At 48.6% G+C, this 23,735-nt stretch overlaps 1 protein-coding gene across 1 annotated transcript in view; it reads left to right on the top strand.

The window, feature by feature from the left end:
* Positions 1-313: 313 nt before the first annotated feature.
* LOC140391764 (E3 ubiquitin-protein ligase RNF149-like) overlaps positions 314-23,735 on the top strand; it is an 81,381-nt gene continuing 57,959 nt past the window's right edge. Inside the window, exons 1-2 of the mRNA XM_072476612.1 lie at positions 314-1,386; positions 9,242-9,498. Of these exons, the coding sequence (XP_072332713.1) occupies positions 1,232-1,386; positions 9,242-9,498 (412 nt within the window). The 5' untranslated portion in view covers positions 314-1,231. The remainder of the gene's footprint in view (positions 1,387-9,241; positions 9,499-23,735) is intronic.

Below are 23,735 nucleotides of genomic sequence, written 5' to 3'. Positions count from 1 at the left end.
AGCGTTTGTTACAAATAATGCGCAACATAGGGCAATCAAATCACAATGTAGCGTGGCCCGATTGTAACAAAGGTTATATATAGTTCTTCCGACTTCTCTCCTCCGCGGAAAATGTTGGCGAAATTATTTTTCATGCCAGTATCCCTTTAATTGGAAAAGAAGCGTAACATTTTGAACATTTCCCCCATGGGTCATTTTTGAGGACCGTGGATGCTTGTAACATGGAGCAGCCAGATGCTGGGAGCACAGAGTCATTGGCAACTTGCAGCAACTCCCATTGAGCGTCACAGTTCCCCGTCTGTTACTGACGTCAACCCTATTAAAGTCAGGTCAGAACTGCATGGGAATGTAAAAGGGAGAGTCAGCAGCAGCAGACTGAAACCTGGAAGAGAGAGGCAACAGGAAACGGTTGAAACCTCGAGTCGGAGTGGAATAGACAGGCGGAGTTGGAGGCGAGGGCGTCCACAGTTAAGACAGATTGAGACAGGTCGAGATACGCAGTCAACCGTGAGGGCAAGGGTGGAACAGCAATAGCTGAGAAAAAAGAAGCTGGTACACTCAGCAGGCAGAATCTGGGAGTTAGAAAGGCAGTGAGGTTTAAGGCAAGAGCGTACAGTGTCGGGATTTGACAGACACCGACGAAAAACAGCAAGGGAGACAGACTAGATTATATATAAAATTGGTGATTTATACAGATTCAGGGTACATATACAAACAGACACTGGTGAGTGAGCGCATGTCAGACAGGAGCGTATACGTGCAGCCAGAGGCCGGTGTGAACATTGCAGGAACTGTTGCGACAGGGGCCGATGTGTACAGCCAGTGTGTATACTGAGGGGCTGGTGTGTACAGGCAAGGGTAGGTGTGTGTGTGTAGTCGGTGTTATACTGAAGTGCCCGTGTGTACAGTCCGGGGCCGGTGTGTACACTGAGGAGCCGGTGTTTAGTCAGTGTGTACAGCCAGGGGTCAGTGTGTGCAGTCAGTGTGTGGTCAAGGGTTAGTGTGTACAGTGAGGGGTCAGTGTGTACAGTCAGGGGTTAGTGTGTACAGTCAGGGGTTTGTTTATACTGAGGGGTTAGTGTGTACAGACAGGGGTCAGTGTGTACATCTCGGGGTTAGTGTTTACATTGAGGGGCCGCTGTGTACGGAGTCGCTCAGGCCGGAGCCGCGATCTCTTGCCTGAGAAGTGAAGCTCCTTTGCTAAAGACTGAAACCGGGGATCGGAGAGACGATGCGGTTCTGGGCCCCGGGCCTGTATTTCCCGTTCCTGCTGCTCCTGGTGACGGTGTCGTGCCGAACCGCCGAGTGGTACACGGCCTTCATCAGCACCGCCTACCTGGATCCCGACACCAACATGACCGTTTCGGCAAACAGCGAGAGCGGCAGGTAAGGGAGGGGGTGGGGGTGTGGGGGTATGGGGGGGGGGGGGGGGGGTGTAATGTGGAGGGAATAGTGGCGAATGGGGGGGGGGGTGGAGGGGAGGAATGTGGAAGAGGTGGGAGAATCGGGAGGGGAGCGGGGGAATGGAGTAGAGGATGGAAGGGGGTGTAGGGTGAGGGGGAAGGGAGTGGAGGTCAGGGAGAGTGGGGAAGGGGCATTTTAAGGATCTACCCAAATCGATGTGATCTAACCCTTGCCTTGGAGATATCGGGCGAGCGCCGTTCAGTGCTGGTCTCCACAAACAAGAACCAGACGGAACAGCACTCGTGGGGCTCTCTCACGGGTGCTTTCCCTCTGGGCAGGATGGCATTCTGGCACTCCTGTTGCAATCTGGTCATCCTCACAGTGGCAGTCTGGCAATGTCACCTGGGTGCCAGCCTGGCAATACCAAGGTGCCCAGGTGGTACTGCCAGCTGGCAGACGCACTGCCAAGGTGCCAAGCATTTTTCCCACACTGTGGCTCCGGGAGGCTGGGGGTATCGTGCACAGGTGTGGAGGTTGAGGGGGGCGGGGAGGGGGCTGAAGACCCCCTTCTAGGTGAGTTGGAGATTGTGGTGGTCATGCGGGGGTGGGGGGCGAGAGACAGATCAGGATTCCATTAAAAAATCCAATCTCCTTCTGTACTCAGGAGTTCCGGCGAGCGAAGCTCCTCAGTGCAGTAAATGGGACTAAGTGCGACCTCGTCGGTGCCTTCCCCTCTGAGGCTCCTGTATCGCCCCAAATGGACGTTCAGTAGCGTGGTGCTTCTTGGCGTTCCATGACTAAATGTGCTCGCTAAGTGGCTCTGTTCCCATTCGGGCCCATATCTCCATTTTCAGCTTTTAGTCAGCTTACATTGCTCTTACCCGCTACCTTCCCTTTATATAACTGTAATATTTCTTATTGATTTTGATATCCCTTGCAAGTTTACTTTCATAATTCCTTTTGTTAGCTCTTATAAGCTGTGTTGTTATCTATCCCATTCGTCCAGATCTGTGCTATGTTTTTGAATTTTCGTAAGCCCTTTTAGTTTTTTATTGTCCCTAACCTTTCGTTGGCCATGGCTGTTATTTTTGTGAAGTGGATCCTCTTCCTCTCAGGGGTATATACTTGCCCTGTATCTAGTTAAATGTTTCTTTAAATATTATCCACTGATCTTCAGTCGTTTGACCCATGAACAGATTTCCCCTGTTGACTGTGGACAGTCTCTGTCTCATCCTGTTAAAGTCGACTTTACCCAAGTTTAAAATTCTAGTCTCTGAATTGTGCTTACCACTTGCAAATGCTGCACTGAATTCAATCATGTGATCACTATTTGATAAATGTTTGTGCACAGTTAGGCTACTAATTAAATTTGGCTCATTACTCATAACTAAACCTAATATTGCCTGTCCCCTTGTTGCATCTAGAACATATTGCTGCAGGAATCTATTCCGGTCACAGACCAGAAATTCATTACCTTTCTTTAAAAAAATATATATTTTATTCAGACGTTTGCATAAACAAACAATACAAATGAAAGCAGAAGCAAAATTATACAATGTAATAAATACCCCCCCCCCCCCCCCACCACACCACCACCACCTTACCCCCTCCTCCTGTCCTGCCACTCTGCTGACAACTCAATCCTCCTTAAAGAAGTCAATGAACGGCTTCCACCTCTGAGAGAACCCATCAACCGACCCCCTCAGGCTGAACTTGACCTTCTCCAGCTTCAGGAGTTCTGCCAGGTCACTCACCTACACCCCCGTTTTCGGCGAACGCATCCCTCCACCCAAGCAAAATTTGTCTCCGGACTATCAGGCAGGCAAAGGCCAGAACATCGGCCTCTCTCACCCCATGGACTCCCAGGTCTTCCGACAACCCAAATATCGCTACCTCTGACCTCGCGGCCACCTTTACCTTGGACATTACATCTGGAAACCTCGGCCAGAGCCCCTTCAGCTTCGGACATGCCCAAAGAATGTGGACATGATTTGCGGGCCTCCCCGCGTACCACCTTCACCTGTCCTCTACCCCCTGAAAGAACCTACTCATCGTTGCCACCGTCATATGGGTCCTGTGAACTACTTTAAACTGAATAAGACTGAGCCTCGCACACGACGAGGACTCATTCACCCTCCGCAGAGCCTCCTCCCACTGGGCTCACGGAGAACCTGGCTGGCAAGAACGGTAGAGTCGCCGTTAGCAATGTCCGCAAGCTCGTTCCCCTACAAGAGGCCGCCTCCATCCACCCCCTCCCCCACTACCCATTTCCTGACCATAGTGATGTTTGCCGCCCAGTATTAATTCATTATATTCGGCAACACCAACCCCATTTTCTCCCCCCCACCCCGCCCTCCTTGCCCCCGCACCAAAAAAGTCCTTTTGATCCGTGGGGTCTTCCCCGCCCATACAAACCCCGAGATCAGTGCTTTCTTCTTCTTAAAGAATGACTTCGGGACAAAGTTCGGAAGGTTCTGAAATATGAACAGGAACCTTGGCAGCACCTTCACTGTCTGCACCCGTCCGGCCAAGGACAGTGGCAGCACATCCCACCTCTTAAATTCCCCCTGCAGCCAAGTCAAACTTAACTTGTGTAGCTGTGCCCAACCCCACGTCACCTGAATGCCCAAGTATCTAACCACCACCACCTTGAACAGCAGCTCCCTGAACCTCCTCTCCTGCCCTCCGGTCTCAATCGGGAACACCTCGGTCTTTCCCATGTTCAATTTATACCAGGAGAACCTGCCAGATTCCTCCAAAATTCCCATAATGCCCCAATGCCCCCCAATGGATCCGAAATATATAACAAACCGTCCGTGTACAGAGAAACGCTGTGCCCCCCCCCCCCCCCCCGCAGAATCCCGCTCCAGTCCCTCGACGTTATAAGCGCCATTGCCAATTGTTCTATAGCCAAGGCAATAAACAATGGGAAATGCGGGCACCCCTGCAGTTCGTAATGTCCCAAACTCATCCGGTTCATCCGTGCACTTGCGACTGGCACTCTATACAGCAATCAGACCCAGTCCATAAACGCCTGCCCGAACCACCCCTGCACCTCCCATAGATACTCCCACTCCACTCGGTCAAAAGCCTTCTCCACGTCCATTGCCACTGCCACCTCCACTTCTTGCCCCTCCAGAGCATCATAATCGCATTAAGCAGCCTCCTCACATTTGCCAACAACTGTGTCCCTTTCACAAATCCCGTTTGGTCCTCACCTATCACCCCCGGAACACAGTCCTCAATTCGCGAAGCCAACACCTTCACCAACAACTTAGCGTCCACATTCAATAAACAATATCAGACTTTGTGACCACACTGCTCTGGATCCTTATCCTTTTTCAAAATCAGGGAGATGGATGCCTGCAACAGTGGAGGAGGGAGTTCCCCCTCCTCTCCCTAGCCTCGTTGTATGCCCTCGCCAGCAGCGCCCCCAGGTCCCCCCCAAACATATTATAAAACTCCACCGGGAGCCCATCCGGGCCCGGGACCTCCCCTGCCTGCATCGCCCCATACTCTCCCATCACTTCCCTCAAACCAATAGGGGCCCTCAATCCCTGCACCTGCTCCTCGTCCAGCCTGGGAAACTCCAATCCATCCAGGCACTGCCGCATTCCCTCCCTTCTCAGCTGGAGGCTCCGACACATACAACCACATATAAAAATCCTCAAGCAATCCATTCACTTCCACCGGGTCCAACACCACCCTTCCCGTCCTGTCCTTCCCTCTACCAATCTCCCTCGCTGACTCCTGCTTCCTCAGCTGGTGGGCCAACATCCTGCTCTCCTTCTCCCCATATTTGTATATTACCCCCCTGGACCTCTGCAACTGTCCTACCACCTTCTCTGTGGATGCCAATCCAAACTCCGTCTGGAGCTTTTGCCTCTCCCTCAACAACTTTGCCTCCGGGGCGTGCGAATACCTCCTGTCCACCCTCAGAATATTTTCCACCAGCTTTGCCATCTCTGCCTGTTCCGCCTTTTCCTTATGTGCCCAAATCAAAATGAACATCCCCACCCTCCCAAACCACTGCCTTGAGTGCCTCCCACAGCGTGGAGGCCATGACCTCCACCATATCACTCCCACCAGCAACGCCTTGTCCACAAAAAAAAAAGGCAATCGGGGAGTACACCCTCTGCACATGGGAGAATAACGAAAATTCCTTTGCCCTCAGCCTTTCAAACCTCCATGGGTCCATCCCCACCCTATGCTCCATGAACTACTTCAGCTCCCTGGCCGCCGCCGACCGCCATGATAAACCAGTGCGTGTCCAGGTCAGGGATCTACCCCAGCGCCCGCCTCATAAAATCCACATCATTCCAATTAGAGGCATAAACATTTATCAGGGCCACCGGCATCCCCTCCAGCTTCCTACTAACCATCACGACCCCCCCCCCCCCCCCCCATACCCCCTGGATCTGCCACAATGTTCCCCACCTCGAACACCACCTGCTTAAATCACCAACACCACCACCCTCCTCGTCTTCATGTCCAGTCCCATTGGAACACCTGCCCTACCCATCCTTTCCTCAATCTTGTCTGATCCCTAATCTTTAAATGCGTCTCGTGTAGAAAAGCCACATCCCCCTTCAGACTCCCCAGGTTCATGAACACACTTGACCGTTTGACCGGCCCATTCAGCCCCCTCACGTTCCACGTGACCAGCTGGTTGGGCGGCTCCCCACCCCCCTCCCCTGCCGATCAACCATATCCCTTTTTGGGACTGCCCCCGGTTCGTTTCACGTGACCCTCCAGGCCCACCCTCAGATGTCCATCACCATCACTCCTTTTCAAACTGTACCACAACAACCACACCTTTGTCTGCATGTACCCACCCCTTCCCCCAAAAAAACAACATCCCCAGCCCCTCCCTTGCACCTTCCTCCCGACCATCCCCACTGTGCTCCCATTAACTAGCCCACCCAGCGAGCATAGCAGCCCCCACCCAAGGCCTCTAAACCTCCTACCCCCTGATTTCATCCCCCATCCACACTTCCACAAGAAACAAAGAAACAGAAAAAAGGAGCACTCACCCTCGATGCTCTCCAAGCACCCTGCCACCAAGCACATCAAAACGTTTCAAAGGGAAAACAGTTTTCCAAGAACAACAAAACAAAAATCTCCTCGTACCTCCTCAAAAGTTCAGTGTCCTTCTCCTGCCAGTCCATTGTCCCTCAAAAACTCCATCACCTCCCCTGGCGTACCAACGTAACATTCTCGATCTTGGAAAGTCACCCAACGGCGGGCTGGGCACAGCACTCCAAACTTCAGCCCCTTCTTGATAAGGACAGTCTTGACCTGATTAAACCTGGCCCTCCTCTTCGTCAGCTCTACAGCCAGGTCCTGGTACACTCACAGCTCGTTCCCTTCCCAGGTGCATCTCCTCATCTGCCTCGCCCACCAAAGAATCTTTCTTTGTCTAAGAAGCGGGGCAACCGCACCACCATTGTCCTTTATGGCTTGCCCACCTGAAGCTTCCTCATTAATGCTCTGTGCACTCGTTCGACCTCCAGGGGCCTCTCCCCCATCAGCTTCTCCAACAATTTGGCCACATATGTGATGGTCTCTACTCCTTCGATGCCTTCGGGCATCCCCACAATCCTCAAATTTTGCCTTCTGGAGCAGTTTTCAAGGTCCTCCACCTTCTCCTTCAGCTTCTTTTGGGTCTTACCCGCATTACCCCACCTCGGCCACGAGAGAGGCGAGCTGCTTCTCGTGCTTCCCCACCGCTTCTTCCAGTTTCTGGATCGTCCGGCCCTGGGACTCCAGCCTCTGCTCCACTTGCTCAATCCGTGCTTTGGGCGGCTCTACCAATTTGGGCAGGTGCTCCAGGGCCTCCCTCCTCTGCTGGCTGAACTACTCATTTGAAAGGTCCACCAGCTGCTCCGTTGACCACTGGGCAGGCAGAACAGACCCTTTGTCCTCCGCCATCTTAACCTGTTGCGCACCTCGAAGACTCTCCTGCTCCAACAGCTCCCTTCTTCCCGATCCACTCCTAGTTCACGGATCCATCCACCAGCCACACCAGAGGAGTTGCACCTTCTCCTGGCACTCCTACACCTCTTTCCATCCAAAATTTTCATCCCTCAGATCGGGAAAGGACCAGGACATTCCACTTTGAATGAGAGCTACCAAATGTGCGACTGCTCACTCCATGGCGACCGGTAGTCAACTCACTACATTTCTGAGAGGTGCTTGTCTGCTTCTCCCAATCTAGTGTAAGTTGAAATGCCTCATTACTGCTTTTCCGACTTTGCTGCACACTTGCCCAACTTCTGCATTGATGCAATCTAACACCTCAGAACTACTACTTGAGGGTCGATACTCAACACCCATTACAGTTTTAGATCATTCTTTGTTCCTCAGTTCCAACCATATGGTCTCCACTGGATGCTTTCCCCTCATTATATCCTCTCTTACCATTGAGGTGATAGTATTTCTAAGGCTATTCCACCCCTTCTGCCATATTCTCTTTTCCTCCTATAAACTTTATAACCAGGTTTATTTAGTTCCTAGTCCCAACCATCCTGCAGCCATGTCTCTGTAATAGTTACCTCATCATAATCTTGACTTTATATTTGTGCAACGGTGTGGTAGGGGGAACGGTGAGGGGGAGTGTGAAGGGTGAGCGGGCCAGGGGTCGGGAGTGATAGGGGCAGGAAGGAAAGGGCTGGGGGAGGAGGATGGGTGGTGGGAGGGGGGATGGTGTTTAGGGGGCAGCGAGAAGGTAGGGAGGGGTTAGAAGGGTGGGGTGGAGGCGTATATAAAAGGGTTGGGTGGGGGGAGAGAAGGGTGTGCTGTAGAGAGGGTGGAGGAATCACTATTGCGGTGAGAAGAGTGTGGGATCGGTGTGGAAGTTTGGTTTGGGGTGGGCTTTGGGGGATAATGTGTGGTGGGTTGAGAGAGGTGGTTAAAGGGGGCAGGTGGGGAGGAGTGTAAGTTGGGGAAAGAAGTAAGGGTGCGAGAAGGACAGAGGTTTGAGCAAAGGGAGAGGTGGAAGGGTACCAGGGAGGAGCAGGGTGGAAGGACAGTAGCAGAACAAGTGTGGAAGCCAGGGGAAGGGAATGCCATCGGGAAATGGGGAGGTCCAGGGCAGCATGAAAGTAGTGCTAATGCATTAGGTCGGGGGCAGTAAGATGTGGATGGGGGAAAGATGGTCGGGGGGGGGGGGGCGGGGGGGCGGTAAGCTGTGGATGGGGGAAAGGGATGGAAGTGGATGCAGACTGAGGGAGGGGAGTAAAGTCTGTGGAGAAACAAATAGAGTGATGGGGAGAGAGGACAGAGAAGGGAAAAGGTGTGAGATGAAGGGAAGGAGGTTTATGCAGGATGTGGCATAATTATTAGATGTGTAGGGACTAGGTTGATGGGTGTGAAAGAAAGGGGAGGGAATGGGTGGAGGACAATGGGGATCAAGAATGGGGAAGATTGGTGATGAGAAGTGAGAGAAACTGATTAATTTTTATCTGGGAGAAATGGGTGGCACGGTAGCACAGTGGTTAGCTCTGTTGCTTCACAGTACCATGGTCCCAGGTTCAATTCCCAGATTGGGTCACTGTCTGTGTGGAGTCTGCACGTTCTCCCTGTGTCTGCGTGGGTTTCCTCCGGGTGCTCCGGTTTCCTCCCACAAGTCCCGAAAGAAGTGCTGTTAGTTAAATTGCACATTCTGAATTCTCCTTCTGTGTACCCGAACAGGCACCAGAATGTGGCGACTAGGGGATTTTCACAGTAACCTCATTGCAGTGCTAATGTAAGCCTACTTGTGACGATAACGATTATTATATTATTATGAAATTGGATCAGCCATGAGTTTGCTACAGTCTTTGTACTTGTTTTCTAGGTATGGTGACAGTTCTCCTAAAGATAGTGTGCAGGGAGTGATTGGAATCCCCAGGGCCAACCGGGACCAATTGGGATGTGACCCCAACACGGAATACTTCATATCCAGATCAGGAGAACCATGGATAGCTCTCGTCGCTAGAGGGAATTGTACTTTCAAGGAGAAGATTTTAAATGCTGCAAAAAAAATGGCATCTGCAGTTGTGATTTACAATTTTCTTGGGACTGGGAATGCAACAGTCACCATGAACCACATTGGTAAGTTTTGGCCCACCCACACATCCCACCGTAATCATTTGTGGAAACAGTAAAGTATAAATGACAAATCTTGTTTTAAATTGCAGCTTGGTCCTTTAGCAAAACACAAAAAGTGCCTCTTTGTCGTAAATGGTGCAATCTTGTTACCAAAATAATGTGGGTAATTGAGCAGCTTAGTACCACGGGAAATGAATAGTTTTTATGTTGTCATGAGCAATTGTACATCAGCTGTCACTTGACACTGTCAAAGCATCCTATCAATTAAAAATCAGTAGAGCTTTAGTTATTATTGAGAAGGTTTGAATTGTTTTGTTCTGTTTGCATAAAGATCAGATTGTGTCTCACAAAAAAAGAATCAGATTGGATGAATTCCTTGAAGTAGTTAGCAACATTGTTCCTTTTGAGCAAAAAAGAACTGGTTCATGATATTGTGAACATTTGTATTTGCAACACATTTATGTTAAGCATTCAGAAGTTACTGTGTATTTGGCCTTGTTTCTGAAATCCATTCTGTATTGAAAAGAAGTGGCTGAGAAAATTGTCAAAACGTGAGTCATAACCTTTTAAAGTTCTCTTGATTAGGAAATTACGACATTAAATTTGAAATTTGTTCATGTCACTTTGTTATTTAAGACGGTTGGGGGGGGGGGAGAGAGAAACTAAGTATCTACAGGCCTGTGAGTTCATCATTAGTTATGGGAAGGTGACTCAAATCTGTCACCTGTGAGAGAATCAGCAAAACCCAACATGTCTTTGTTAAGGGCAAGTCATGTCTGAATAATGAATTTTATGAAGAGATCAGTAACTGTAAAGTCTCACGCAAGCGACCACTCTGAAGCAATGACTGTAGAAAAGTTTTGATTTATTCTCCTTACTATTTACACCTCCTACTCCTGGAAGGGTCTACCGCACCTGGCTCACGCCCAGGCCGGGGTATTTATGTCCCAGCAGTCCTAGGAAAAGGGGGGTAGCCCCTCACCCCCACCATCTGGGTAAATCATACTCGGGTGACACCACAGGGACTCTGTGCAGATCCCTGGACCTCCTGTAGGGTTATAATACCACATCACCCCCCCCTCCAATGTCCAATGCGTCATCCACTTTGATGGGATGGGGAAATCCTTTGCCCTCTACGCCTGGGGTTGTCTATCCAGTGTCCACCGTTCCGGGCTTGGAGTGTTTTTTCCCGGGACCCACATTTGTCAACTGACCGATCTTTGGGACCCACGCTGGCTGATCTCCACATTCGCTTTCCCAGTCTATCCTGAGTCAAGGCAATGTTTAGGACACTAAGGTTTTCTTGCCCTCGGCAAGGAAGGGAAGAGAAATCATCTAGTTTTCTTTTCGCAACCACAATGCTATAGCTCTTGGTGCATTTAATTTATGCCAGAATTGAGTGAGGACAGGATGAAGCATGTGCAGCTGAGATTGATGTCCTCCTATCTATGAAAATGCATTGTTCAGGGCCACACATAAGAGACGCAGGAGGTATTCCACCTTAATGAATCTTTAATCCTTGGTGGAAGGACATTCTGTGCATGATCAACGAATGGCCTATTTTCTCTGCGTGCTCTCTGTCTTGGGCGCCAAGCACTTATATCGTCTGTTGCGAAATCCAGGAATAAAAGTAACAGACAACGATTCCCACGTAGTGCAGGAGCAGTCGCAGCTCCTTGCTGGGTATTTTCTCCATTGAGGATTTGGCCGCCTTGCCCGACGCCTCCGATTCCCCGGCAAGAACGTTGGCCGATCCTTCCGCGGCAAGAACCTCGGCCGATCCTATCGACCCTCATGCCCGTTAGGACCCCGTTACTGCACCGCACTCCCTGGGACTCAAACTGGAGCATGAGAACATTCACTTTTTCAAAATCAGGCCACCAGTGAGCGTCACTGATATTTCTTACCCCAGACCAGTCTGGGTTTTGAAATATTCCAATTTTCACAAAGCAACTCAACATCAGCTCCACACCCCTGCTTGTAGAAAACATTCAGTCCAGTACAAACCACCAGCTGCATCATATTCATCAATACGCAGGGACCTCGTGCACAGAGTTTGCGCCGTCCCCTCACAGCGTGACCAGTCTATATTGCCTGGCAGAATTGCTTTTCCGAAGACTTTCCAATTATATAGATTAGAAACGTGCTGTGAAAATGTTATTTCATTCCAATCTGTTGCAAGTGAAGCATGTTTTTTTTAATAAACTGCCAATGACTGAATAATTTGCTCACTGTCAGGCAAACCCGTGACCGGCGATCGAGTGAAAAATCAAATGGATCCACTGACTGCCCAGTGAATTTGATATTCTGTAAGGACAAGGAAATTAAAAATCTTCCTACCTGACGCTCAATCAAAGATTCCTTTGTGCTTCCAGCAAAGATGCTAACACCCAGGAGTTGTTGCTATGCTAATTAGCAGGGGGAGGGGGGGGGGGGGGGTGCGGCGGCGGGGGTTGAATGGTGTTGTTGGGAAGAGGACAGACTTTGAACGCAGCTTTCATGTGGCAGCTCCAGCTGGTCGCTGAGAGAAACTTGTCGGGTAGCTGGATGCAAGGGCACATGAGCGGGAGTGCTGGCAGCCGCGGCACCTCACCTCTGCTCTTCGTATCCAGTTAATGGCTTGTTAAACTCTTGTTCTACCAGTGGAGTGGCTACTCCCGATGAAATACAGAATTGTTACCGGCCGCAGGATCTGCGACCCTTCTGACACCCGCCCACGACACACCCGAGGGTCGCGGTCCCCACTTTGAAAAACCCTGGTATAATGGACCAGGGAGCTTCGCTTCCTGGTCGAACATCTGGGTAGTTACTCAGATTTTCAATTGGAGTCTTTACCTTGTACCCACAACATATACGAGATCAGCCCGAATTGTTTTATTATCGCTCCCGGAATCCATAATGCCTCATCTGCAAATTTCCGGATGTAAACGGTGTCGCCTGCAACAGATTCTCTAATGGGCCTGGCTTGCTTCGCTCTGACCTGTTCCTATTGGTTGCGGATCCTATCCCCGATGTATGGCAAAATGAGGCTCAATCGTGCGCGCAACCAACATCCCATCAAATGTTCCACGGCCGTCACCCCGGTGGTAGAGTGCGGTGTAGTTGTATAATAGAACAGGAAATGGGCGAGCCGGTTTCTGAGGAATCCAAAGTCTGTTTTCGCATCCCGAGAGTGAATACCTGTACAGCACGTTCCGCATATCCATTTGAGGACATGTGATAATGAGCGGTATGGACATGATGGACCCCATTTTGCTTCAGAAAATCCGCGAACTCCGAGCATGTAAAAATGGTGCCATTGTCTGATACAAGTACCTCCGGGAATCAACACTGAGATGCTCAGTGGTGGCATATGATGTAGTCGTCGTCATCCGGTGCACGTCCATCCATTTGGAATGCACGTCTATTATAATCAGGTACATCGTCCTGAAAAGGCCCCGCAAAATCTACATGGAGAAGGGACCATGGCCAGCCCGGCCATTCCTACCGGTGAAGTGGAGCTGCTGGGGGAAGCCTTTGGTACCCCTGGCACCATGTATGCTGTTTTGCCAACTTCTCGATATCCGCGTCTATGCCGGCGATCACACATAGCTTCGAGCCAGCATTTTCAATTTGGAGTCGCCCGGTCCGCTATGGAGGTCTTGCTGAATTGCTGCCTGACCGCATTCGGGGATGACAACCCATGAACCCCACAGCAGGATGCTGTCCACTACGCTGAGTTCCACCACTGTTATGGTAAATATCCTCAGGGAGGGCACTGTGCTGGGGCTCGTACAGCAGTCATTTTCAAACCCAGGGTGGGCACTCGCAGGCAGGTGTTGGGCCCGGGGGGGGGGGGGGGGGGTGTTGTCGCAGGGCGATACACTGCTGCGTTCCCTTTCGTGAGATCATGTGTCAATGTTACCGATCGCTGGAATAAGTGCTCAATGGCACGACCAGCTTTTAAAAATGCCGGCCGCGACAGACTTTCAGAATGCCAGCCGTTCCGTGCATGCTTGCCCCCTGAGCAGTGCGCAGGCCCAGAGCCTAGCAGGACCAAATACCACCTCCTGATGTCAGCGCACTGACCCAAGAGCAGATTTTAAAAAAAAATTGCTGGAGTCTTCATGCCTGGGGCATGGCAGAGAGCAGGTCCCGCTGATGTCACGTGTTCTGGACACAAGAGAAATTCCTCCATTTTGCAGCTGCCAGCAGTGCTGGTGTGAACTCCTGAGTCTCTTGTGAACAACCCAGGAAGAAGAAGCTGAAATCGGGAACAAAGCAGCATAAAGATGATAACTTGTTATGGGCTATTAATTCTGGCAAATCAGGATTCAAAGTTCATGTATGTAATAAGCAGGGAAGTACTGGCAAATGGAAGTTTAGAACACTCAAAACATCAAAAGTCTAAGCATGGCGAGTTTGGAGTGAGATCTTAAATCATCAGCTGAAGGCACTAACATTGAATAACAAAACAAGTGAGATCGTGAGGACCAAGCAGGCTCCCCTGTCACATTAAAGGTAAGCGAAAATGGTGGGTCGCGCAGGTCGGCCGGCGTGGGTTGCGAATGATGGCCAGTTGGTAAAAATGCGTCCCGGGCAACAAATTTTGAAAACACTGCCATATGGGACCATGTGGCGGGCCCTGGCCAGCAGCAGGTCTGTCTATGTCCGTGCCTTTACTTCGGCCGCAGTCACAGGTAAAGAGTCTATAAAACGTAAAGTCATGACTACTTTGTCCGATGCTGTCGGCATTGGCGTACTGGTGGGTAGCGGGAGATGGCTGAGAGCGTCATGTGGGGGATTTTCGCCCCTGGGTGATTTTCCAAAACATACTCGTATGCTGGCAAGCGGAGAGTCCAACGTTGAATGCAGGTGGATGCAACTGGGAGAATTGCCTCATCCCCTTTGAACAATCCCAATAGGGGTTCATGGTCTGTACGCTGTGGACACATGTCCATAGACATACCGATGGATCCATTTTACGCCGAACACCAGTGCCAACCCTTTATGTTTCTGAGCATAATTCCGCTCTGCTGCTGCCAAAGTGCGGGAAGTGAACGCAATGGGTCGCTCGGTACCATCGTCCATCTTGTGTGCCAGGATGGCCCCGATTCCAAGGGGCGAGGTGTTGCACGTGAGCAACAAAAGCTTTGATGGGTTGAAGTGAGTCCGCGGTTATGAGGGCGACAGTCGTTTCACTTCGTCGAAAGCATTCTGCTGCTGCGGGTCCCAAAACCACCGCTGGTCCTTCTTTAACAACAGATGCAGTGGGGCCAACACTGTCACCAAGTTTGGAATGAACTTCCCGTAATAGTTTATATAAGGCCCAAGAACGAGAGGAGTTCTGTAGTATCCTTCGTTATGGGCACCTGCCGGATAGCCTGCAATTTATCGTCCAATGAATGTAATCCATGCCTTTCAACCCTGTAGCCTAAATAGATCACCTCCTTTGCATGGAAAATGCACTTTTCGCTTCGCAAGTAGACCCCAGCTGCCTCAAACCAATGTAGCGCTTTCTCTAGATTTTTCAGATTCTCCCAGCCCCAGTCGGAGGAACTGGTAATCAGCACATCTTCCAGGTAGACTGCCACCTATGGCAATCCTCGGAGGATATTTTCCATCTCTCTTTCGAATATGGCACATGCTGAAGAGACTCTGACAGGCAGCCTGGTGTACTCATACAATCCTCTTTGCATATTGATGGTTACACATTTGCAAGAGGACGGGTCTAAAACCAATCGATTTTGCCAAAAGGCCCTGCAGTGCTGATCCAAGGCAAGAGAAGAGCTCCTATATGACTGCTTGGAGTCAGTGGACTGGTCCATATTTAAGAACGCAGCGACCAACCTAAACGAGTATGCCACCACCGTCACAGACTTTATCAGCAAATGTGTAGACTGCCTGCCAAAGAAAGTAATGTATATGTTTCCCAACCGGAAACCATAGCTTAATCGTGAGATTGACTCCCTACTGAAGTCCAGGTCTGTGGCGTTCAAGTCAGGCGACCCTGACCTCCACAAGAAATCCAGGTACGATTTCCACAAAGTCATCGGGGATACCAAGAGACCAAGCTAGAGTCACAGACTAGTGTTACAGACTCTCGTCGGTTGTGGCAAGGCTCAAACAACATAACGGGCTACAAAGCAAAGGCGAGCAGGATCTCCGGCAGCAGCGCACCCGTCCCTGAAGAACCCAATGCATTCTATGCTCCGTTCGAGCAGGAAACCATCAAACAGCTGTCAACAGCCCCGGATACACCCGTACTCACTGTCACAGTTTCTGAAGTCAGATCGATCTTCTTGAAAGTGAACCCTCCGAAGACGGCGTGGACTCAGATCCTGCGCAGACCAGCTGGCAGATGTGTTCGTGGACATTTTCAACCACTCCTTACTCCGTTCCAAGGTCCCCACCTGCTTCAAGAAGACAACCATCATACCGGTTCCAAAGAAGAACCAGGAAACTGCCTCAATGACTATCGTCTGGTGGCCTTGACATCGATCATAATGAAGTGCTTGGAGAGGTTCGTCATGAGGCCCATCAACTCCATACTCCCAGAATACCTAGATCCACTGCAATTCACATACCGCCGCAACCGATCCATAGCAGACGCCATCTCCCTGGCCCTACACATCCCACTCGAAAAACAATGAACATAGAACATTACAGCGCAGTACAGGCCCTTCGGCCCTCGATGTTGCGCCGACCTGTGAAACCACTCTAAAACCCATCTACACTATCGTCCATATGTCTATCCAATGACCATTTGAATGCCCTTAGTGTTGGCGAGTCCACTACTGTTGCAGGCAGGACATTCCACGCCCTTACTAATCTCTGAGTAAAGAACCTACCTCTGACATCTGTCTTCTATCTATCTCCCCTCAATTTAAAGGTTTGTCCCCTCATGCTAGACATCACCATGCGAGGAAAATGCTCTCACTGTCCACCCTATCCTATCCAATCCTCTGATCATCTTGTATGCCTCAATTAAGTCACCTCTTAACCTTCTTCTCTCTAACGAAAACAGCCTCAAGTCCCTCAGCCTTTCCTCATAAGATCTTCCCTCCATACCAGGCAACATTCTGGTAAACCTCCTCTGCACCCTTTCCAATGCTTCCACATCCTTCCTATAATGCAGCAACCAGAATTGCACGCAATACTCCAAATGCGGCCGCACCAGAGTTTTGTACAGCTGCAACATGACCTCATGGCTCCGAAACTCAATCCCTCTACCAATAAAAGCTAACACACCGTACGCCTTCTTAACAACCCTCTCAACCTGGGTGGCAACTTTCAGGGATCTATGTACATGGACACCGAGATCTCTCTGTTCATCCACACTGTCAAGAATCTAACCATTAGCCCAGTACACTGTCTTCCTGTTATTCCTTCCAAAATGAATCACTTCACACTTTTTTCTGCATTAAACTCCATTTGCCACCTCTCAGCCCAGCGCTGCAGCTTATCTATGTCCCTCTGTAACTTGTAACATCCTTTCGATTGTCCACAATTCCACCGACTTTAGTGTCATCTGCAAATTTACTCACCCATCCTTCTACGCCCTCCTCCAGGTCATTTATAAAAATGACAAACAGCAGTGGCCCCAAAACAGATCCTTGTGGTACACCACTAGTAACTGGACTCCAGTCTGAACATTTCCCATCAATCACCACCCTTTGTCTTCTTCCAGCTAGCCAATTTCCGATCCAAACTGCTAAATCACCCTGAATCCCATGCCTCCATATTTTCTGCAGTAGCCTACCGTGGGGAACCTTATCAAATGCTTTACTGAAATCCATATACACTACATCAACTGCTTTACCCTCATCCACCTGTTTGTTCACCTTCTCAAATAACTCAATAAGGTTTGTGAGGCACGACCTACCCTTCAGAAAACCGTGTTGACTATCTCGAATCAAATTATTCCTTTCCAGATGATTATACATCCTATCTCTTATAAACCTTTCCAAGATTTTGCCCACAACAGAAGTACGGCTCACTGGTCTATAGTTACCTGGGTTATCTCTACTCCCCTTCTTGAACAAGGGGACAACATTTGCTATCCTCCAGTCTTCTGGCACTATTCCTGGCGACAAAGATGACATAAAGATCAAAGGCAAAGGCTCAGCAATCTCCTCCCTAGCTTCCCAGAGAATCCTAGGATAAATCCCATCCGGCCCAGGTGACTTATCTATTTTCACACTTTCCAGAATTGCTAACACTTCCTCCTTATGAACCTCAAGCCCTTCTAGTCTAGTAGCCTGAATCTCAGTATTCTTCTCAACAACATTGTCTTTTTCCTGTGTGAATACTGATGAAAAATATTCATTTAGCACCTCTCCTATCTCCTCGGATTCCAAGCACAACTTCCCACTACTGTCCTTGACTGGTCCTACTCTTACCCTAGTCATTCATTTATTCCTGACATATCTATAGAAAGCTTTAGGGTTATCCTTGAATCTACCTGCCAAAGACTTCTCATGTCCCCTCCTGGCTCTTCTTAGCCAATGAGTCAGAATACATAAGAGAGATAGAGAACCTAGTGGAGTGGTATGGTTTAACGACAACAATTTCTCCCTCAATGTCAGCAAAGCTAAAAAGCTGGTCATTGACTTCGGGAAGATTATATGAAACCCCCACCCCCCCATGCATTTACTTTGTGTACACCTCCCGCCGTCTTGGGAAAGCGGGCAGCATAATCATCAAAGACTCCTTCCATCCACTTATTCACTCTTCCAATCCTTCCATCTGGTAGGAGATACAAAAATCTGAGAACACAGACTCCTAAACGACCCTCTTATTGACTGATCAGATGTCTTCACACATCTTCTCTACGGAGGAGTACTACACTCCTGTATGCTTCACCGATGCCTGTGTCTATGTATTTACATTGTGTATTTTATTTTATGTTTGCCTTATTATGCATTTTCTTTTCATGTATGGAATGATCTGTCTGAGCTGCACGCAGAACAATACTGTACCCTAGTACACATGATGATAAACAAATCCAACATCCAACAATTGAAGATGGGCGCGGCTCATCTCGAGCTTGGTCCTTCCTCCACTGAGCCTTGCATATAGGTCCATGATCTTTGCACTGGGTAACAGTCCAGACGGGATGGTCATTTTATAATCTCCGCAGAGGCGGATGGAACCGTTCGGCTTCATAACCAGCGCAGCCCAATCTCCAAATTACAGCGGGTGGATGATTTCCAACTTCTCCAAATGGTCCAGTTCTGCATCGAGTTTTGATTTCAAAGTGTAGGAAACGGGGCGGGCCCATAAATAGCGTGGTCGGGCCTCTGGGTCTACTGATATCTTGGTGGAGGCCGCCCGGATGGTCCTGTAATATCCTCGGAAAACGTGCCAATACGTGCCCATCGGGGTGCATCTGGCATAATTGCTGCCTGTGCACCAAGAGAAGTTTTAGCCAGTCACGCCCCAGCAAATCTGGGCCCGAACCTTTTACCACAACCAAAGGTAAGTTCGCCGGCTGAGCCTCGTATTCCAATGGGTACTCTGAGGTGCCCGCAGTCTCCAATGGTTCCCCGATATTCGGCGCCAGCCGGGCATCGGTATCTCGTAATGCCAAAACGCGTATCCCTGAGCGAATTTGGTTGTGCGTGCGGTGGCTGATCACTGAAACCGCTGCACCTGTATCAAGCTCTGTCCGTGTTGAGAAACCATCGTTCAGGACCTTAACTTGGATAGGCGCTACTCGTGGTGCCGAAATTCAGTAAAGGCGGTGAGCCTCTTCAGGTTGGCCGCCCTCTGGCACAGTCATCGGGGAAGCGGTGGCAGATGGGTATAATTTCTCTCTGGCATCTGCCCCGTTGACCCCCTCTGGTACCGGCGCATTCATCCCTTACATCGGGGTCTCTGGTGTGCGGAAACCACGGCGTTCCTCGACAGGAAAATGTTGCCGTTGGTCCTGGTCACCCAGAGTGCTCCCCGAGTGGTGGGTGTACGGAACTGCAGCACCGGAGAGGGGCACTCCGCACCCTGTTGGGCGACCGGGGTTCAGGACGACCATCCCTCAGAGCTCCTGGACACCGTGTTCTGCGCCCTCCTGGGAAAAAGCTATTTTGGTTGCTTTCTTCGGGTCCAGATTAGTTTCACCCAACAAACGTTCTTTGGTCGCCCCATCTCCTGATCCCGCAAACCAAACGGTCTCTGAGTGCCCCAGATAGTATCGGACCGAACTCACAGGACTCGGTGAGTTTCCGCAACCGACCCAGAAATTCCGTTCCAGGTTCGCCCAGGTGTTGAGAAACCATGTGGAAATGAAAACAGCAAACGATTAGTGGCGGTTTTGGGTCAAAATGTTGCCGACCAGTGTAACGAGCACAGCAAACTGGCAGGTGATTCGGGTGAAGTTAAACTTGTGATAATGTTGTAAATCTTTGCACCGCAAACTGCGAGGAGGGTCACCACCTGTCTGTTGTCCCCAATGATGTGTTGGGTGCTCTGGATCCATGGAACACATACAGGCCACCAACACTTAAAATAGTACAACACTATTTTATTAAGTTAGAAACTGTTGAACATACTTTCACTGTGGGTTAACATGATGTTAGATTAAACTAAAGACCTATGCCTGTCCTAACCAGTCTATGCACTCAGCACATGGTGAAGATCTGTGCTGTAAGCTGTAAGCTCTGTCCTTCTGAGAGGCTGCATCCCGAATGAGCGGGAACTCTGATGCCCCCTGTCTTTATAGTGAGTGTGCTCTAACTGGTGATTGGCTGCGGTGTTGTGTGTGTTGATTGGCCTTGCTGTGTGTCCATCAGTGTGTGTGTCTGCACCATGAACTTATTGATGTCATCGTGTAGTTGTTTCAGTGATTCTTCGCCGTGGGTCCAAAGGAAAAAAATGTCATCGATGTATCTGGTGTATAACGTCGGTTGAAGGTCCTGTGCGGTGAGGAGGTCTTGTTCAAACTTGTACATGAAGGTGTTGGCATATTGAGGTGCGAATTTGGACCCATGGCTGTTCCGTGCGTATGTAAACACTTAATTAACTGCAAATGCTCACATTCTAAGCATTGTCTTGCATCTTTGAATTTGTCTATATATATATGTTTCTGGAATATACCTCTTCATTCACCTGAGGAAGGAGCTGTGCTCCGAAAGCTAGTGTTTGAAATAAACCTGTTGGACTTTAACCTGGTGTTGTAAGACTTCTTATTAAGAAGACATAGTGATGGGTTGAAACAAGAGGGTGCAGGTTGGCATGACAGATTGGGAAGAAGATCGTAAGGGATCTAATGAGGGACACATTTTCTTTGTAGACCCCATCCCAAATGCTAGTGATGACTCCTTCCTTTCTCACCTGAAAGAGAAGGGAACACCAGAATAACACCGAGTGTAACAAAAAGTGTGTGGGAGAAAACAGGAAATAAGAGAGAAAATGGTAAAATAACAGCAACATTAAGACAAAAGGAAAAGTAATATCAACAACTTGCATTTATATAATGGCTTTAGCACAGTAAAACATCACAAAACACTTCTCAGGAGTGTTATCAAACAAAATTCTACTCTGAGCCGCACATAGAGATATGAGGACACGTGACCAAAAGCTTGGTTCAAGAACTAGGTTTTAAGGAGCGTCTGGAAGAACAATGAAACCGATCAGCAGAGAGGGTTAGGGAAGAAATTCCAGAGCGTGGGGCCCAGGTAGCTGAAAGTACAACCACCAACAATAGGTTGATTAAGATCAATGATATGTAAAAATTGACAATTGGAGAACAGAGACTGTTTTAGATCTGAAGATCTTCCTAACTGTTTGGGATCAATTTATACATTTGGGTGAAAATGACGATAATCTCTACCAGCAGCCTCGCACTGTAAACAATGAGACAAATGGCCACTAATTTAAGTTTTTGGTGATATTGTATTGGTTGAGGCGGAAATGTTGTCCAGGATGCTAGTGTTCGTAAGTTAGTATAATTAGATTTTAACATGCACTTAAAAAGGTAGGTGAGAACTTGTTTAACTTCTGTTCTGAACGATATTTTCTCCTAAAGATAATTACGCCAACCAGTGGTAGCAACTCCGATTCACGAGCTCCACTAATTGGCTCTAACCAGATGTATTCCACAAATTACACATTAATCTAACTAAGTATAAACTGTCATTTTGTGGTGCATTTGATCATCAGTGCCTATTCCTCTGTTCTTTAACTTGATATCCCTTTTAAAGGGATATTTATCTACTTCATGATAAAAGACTTAACTTACATAGTATTAAACACTTTTGCTGAGTGCCATTGTACATCTATTTATCTGTGAGAAGGATAACTGCTTGTTAATTTTGTTTTTCCATCTTCTAGTTCTGTGATTATTATTAAAGTAAAATAAACATCTACAGTTAATAGCTAATGTCCCAGCCCATCTCTTCCAAATTAAGTTCTATGAGTTATTTTTGTAACTTTAAGCCTGATGCTAGAAAGATCTTGATGGTATTTATTTAACTATGCCCAATGGAAAGTAAAGAATTTAGCAAAGAATAGTTAAATAAAGGATAAAGCTGATTAAAGTTGAAAAAGGAAATCTTTTTAGAGGAGAATAGAATGGTAGAGATGAAAGAGAAAATGCTGGAAAATCTCAGCAGGTCTGGCAGCATCTGTAGGGAGAAAAAAGAGCTAATGTTTCGAGTCCAATGACTGTTAAAGAATGGGAGAGATATTGCACTATTACTTTACCTCTTTTTTTCAGGGGAAGTAACAGTGGAAATAAAAGGGAGGGTAAGGTGGAACAATAATACAGTACAGAAGAGGCTCCTTGACCCATCGGGTTTGCACCAACATGTCTACATTGATCCCACGTTCGAGTGCTTGACCCATAGCCTTGAATGTGATGACATTTCAAGCGCCCATCCACATACTATTTAAGGGTTGTATGGTTCCCTGCCTCTACTACTCGTTCAGTCAGTGCATTCCAGACTCCACCCATCCTCTGGGTGAAATATGTTTTCTTCAAATCCCCTCTAAACCTCCTGCCCCTCACCTTAAAATGATGCTCTCTCGCTATTGACCCTTCAACTATGGAGAGCAGTTGCTTCCTATCCATACACCTCATAATCTTGTAAACCTTAATCAGGTCACCTCTCAGCTTTCTCTGCTATAAAGTCCATCCAGCCTCTTCTCGTAGCTCAAATGTTCCTTCTCAGGAAACATTCTGGTGAATCACCCCTGCACCCTGTCCAATGCAATCCCATCCTTCCTATAGTGAGGTGACCAGAACTGCACACGGTACCCCAGCTGTGGCCTAACCAAAGTTTTGTACACCTCCAGCATAATCCCGCTGCTCTTATAATCTCATGCAACGACTGATAAAGGCAAGTGTCCTGTATGCCTTCTTAACTACCCCATTAACCTGTCCTGCCACCTTCAAGGATCTGTGGACAAGCACTGCAAGATCCCTCTGTTCCTCAGAGCTTCCTAGTGTCCTTCCATTCTCATTAAGTACTCTCCTGTCTTGCTAGTTCTTCCAAATTTCATCACCTCGCACTTTTCAGGGTTAAATTCTGTCTGCCACTAATCTGCTCATCTGACCAACCCATCTATATCTTCCTGCAACCTATCTCTATCCTATCCTACACCATCCTGTTCATCCATCACCTGTATCTTTGCTGGTACACATTGGCTCCCAGTCCTCCAACAAATCCTTTGATAGCCTTATACAGCTCTCTGTATTCTCCAGCCTTGCAGCCTCACCGGAGCTCTTAATTCCTCCAACTCAGACTTCTTGTGCAAATCACCCTTTACTTTGCCCAATACTGGCAGGTGTGCCCTCTGCCACCAAGGCCCCACACTCTAGAATTTACTCCCTAAATGCCAAGAAGCATTTGGGAGCAGAAGCTAGCATGAATCAATATTTTTTCTTGACCCTTAGCAGACTTTCTTTCTATCATCAGAGTGGCATAAAGGACCTCTAGTTTTCTCACTATCTGTCAGGGTGTGTTACAACAGATGTAGGCCTCTACCCTGAGAATGCTAGTAAGCACACACCCCAATTTGGGAAAGAGTCTGGGTTTCTTGCTCAGGTGGATTTGCAGCCAATCCATCACGCTCCATGGTAGAACAGATCTGTCAGAAGACCAGGCTCTATAATTCTGTTCTATCAACGGCTTTTGAAGGTAGAATGTCTAACATTGCACTGAATCTGCATTGTGCGGTCAGACAGCTTTCCATGGTTAAAGGAACTTGTTTTTACTTGCAGTTAAAAGTCTCTGCCAAGGATTTGCTCAATGAGCTTTGTT

Source organism: Scyliorhinus torazame, chromosome 15 (assembly GCF_047496885.1).
Source record: "Scyliorhinus torazame isolate Kashiwa2021f chromosome 15, sScyTor2.1, whole genome shotgun sequence".
Classification (NCBI taxonomy): Eukaryota; Metazoa; Chordata; class Chondrichthyes; order Carcharhiniformes; family Scyliorhinidae; genus Scyliorhinus; species Scyliorhinus torazame.
This window is presented reverse-complemented; position numbering and strand designations above follow the sequence as displayed.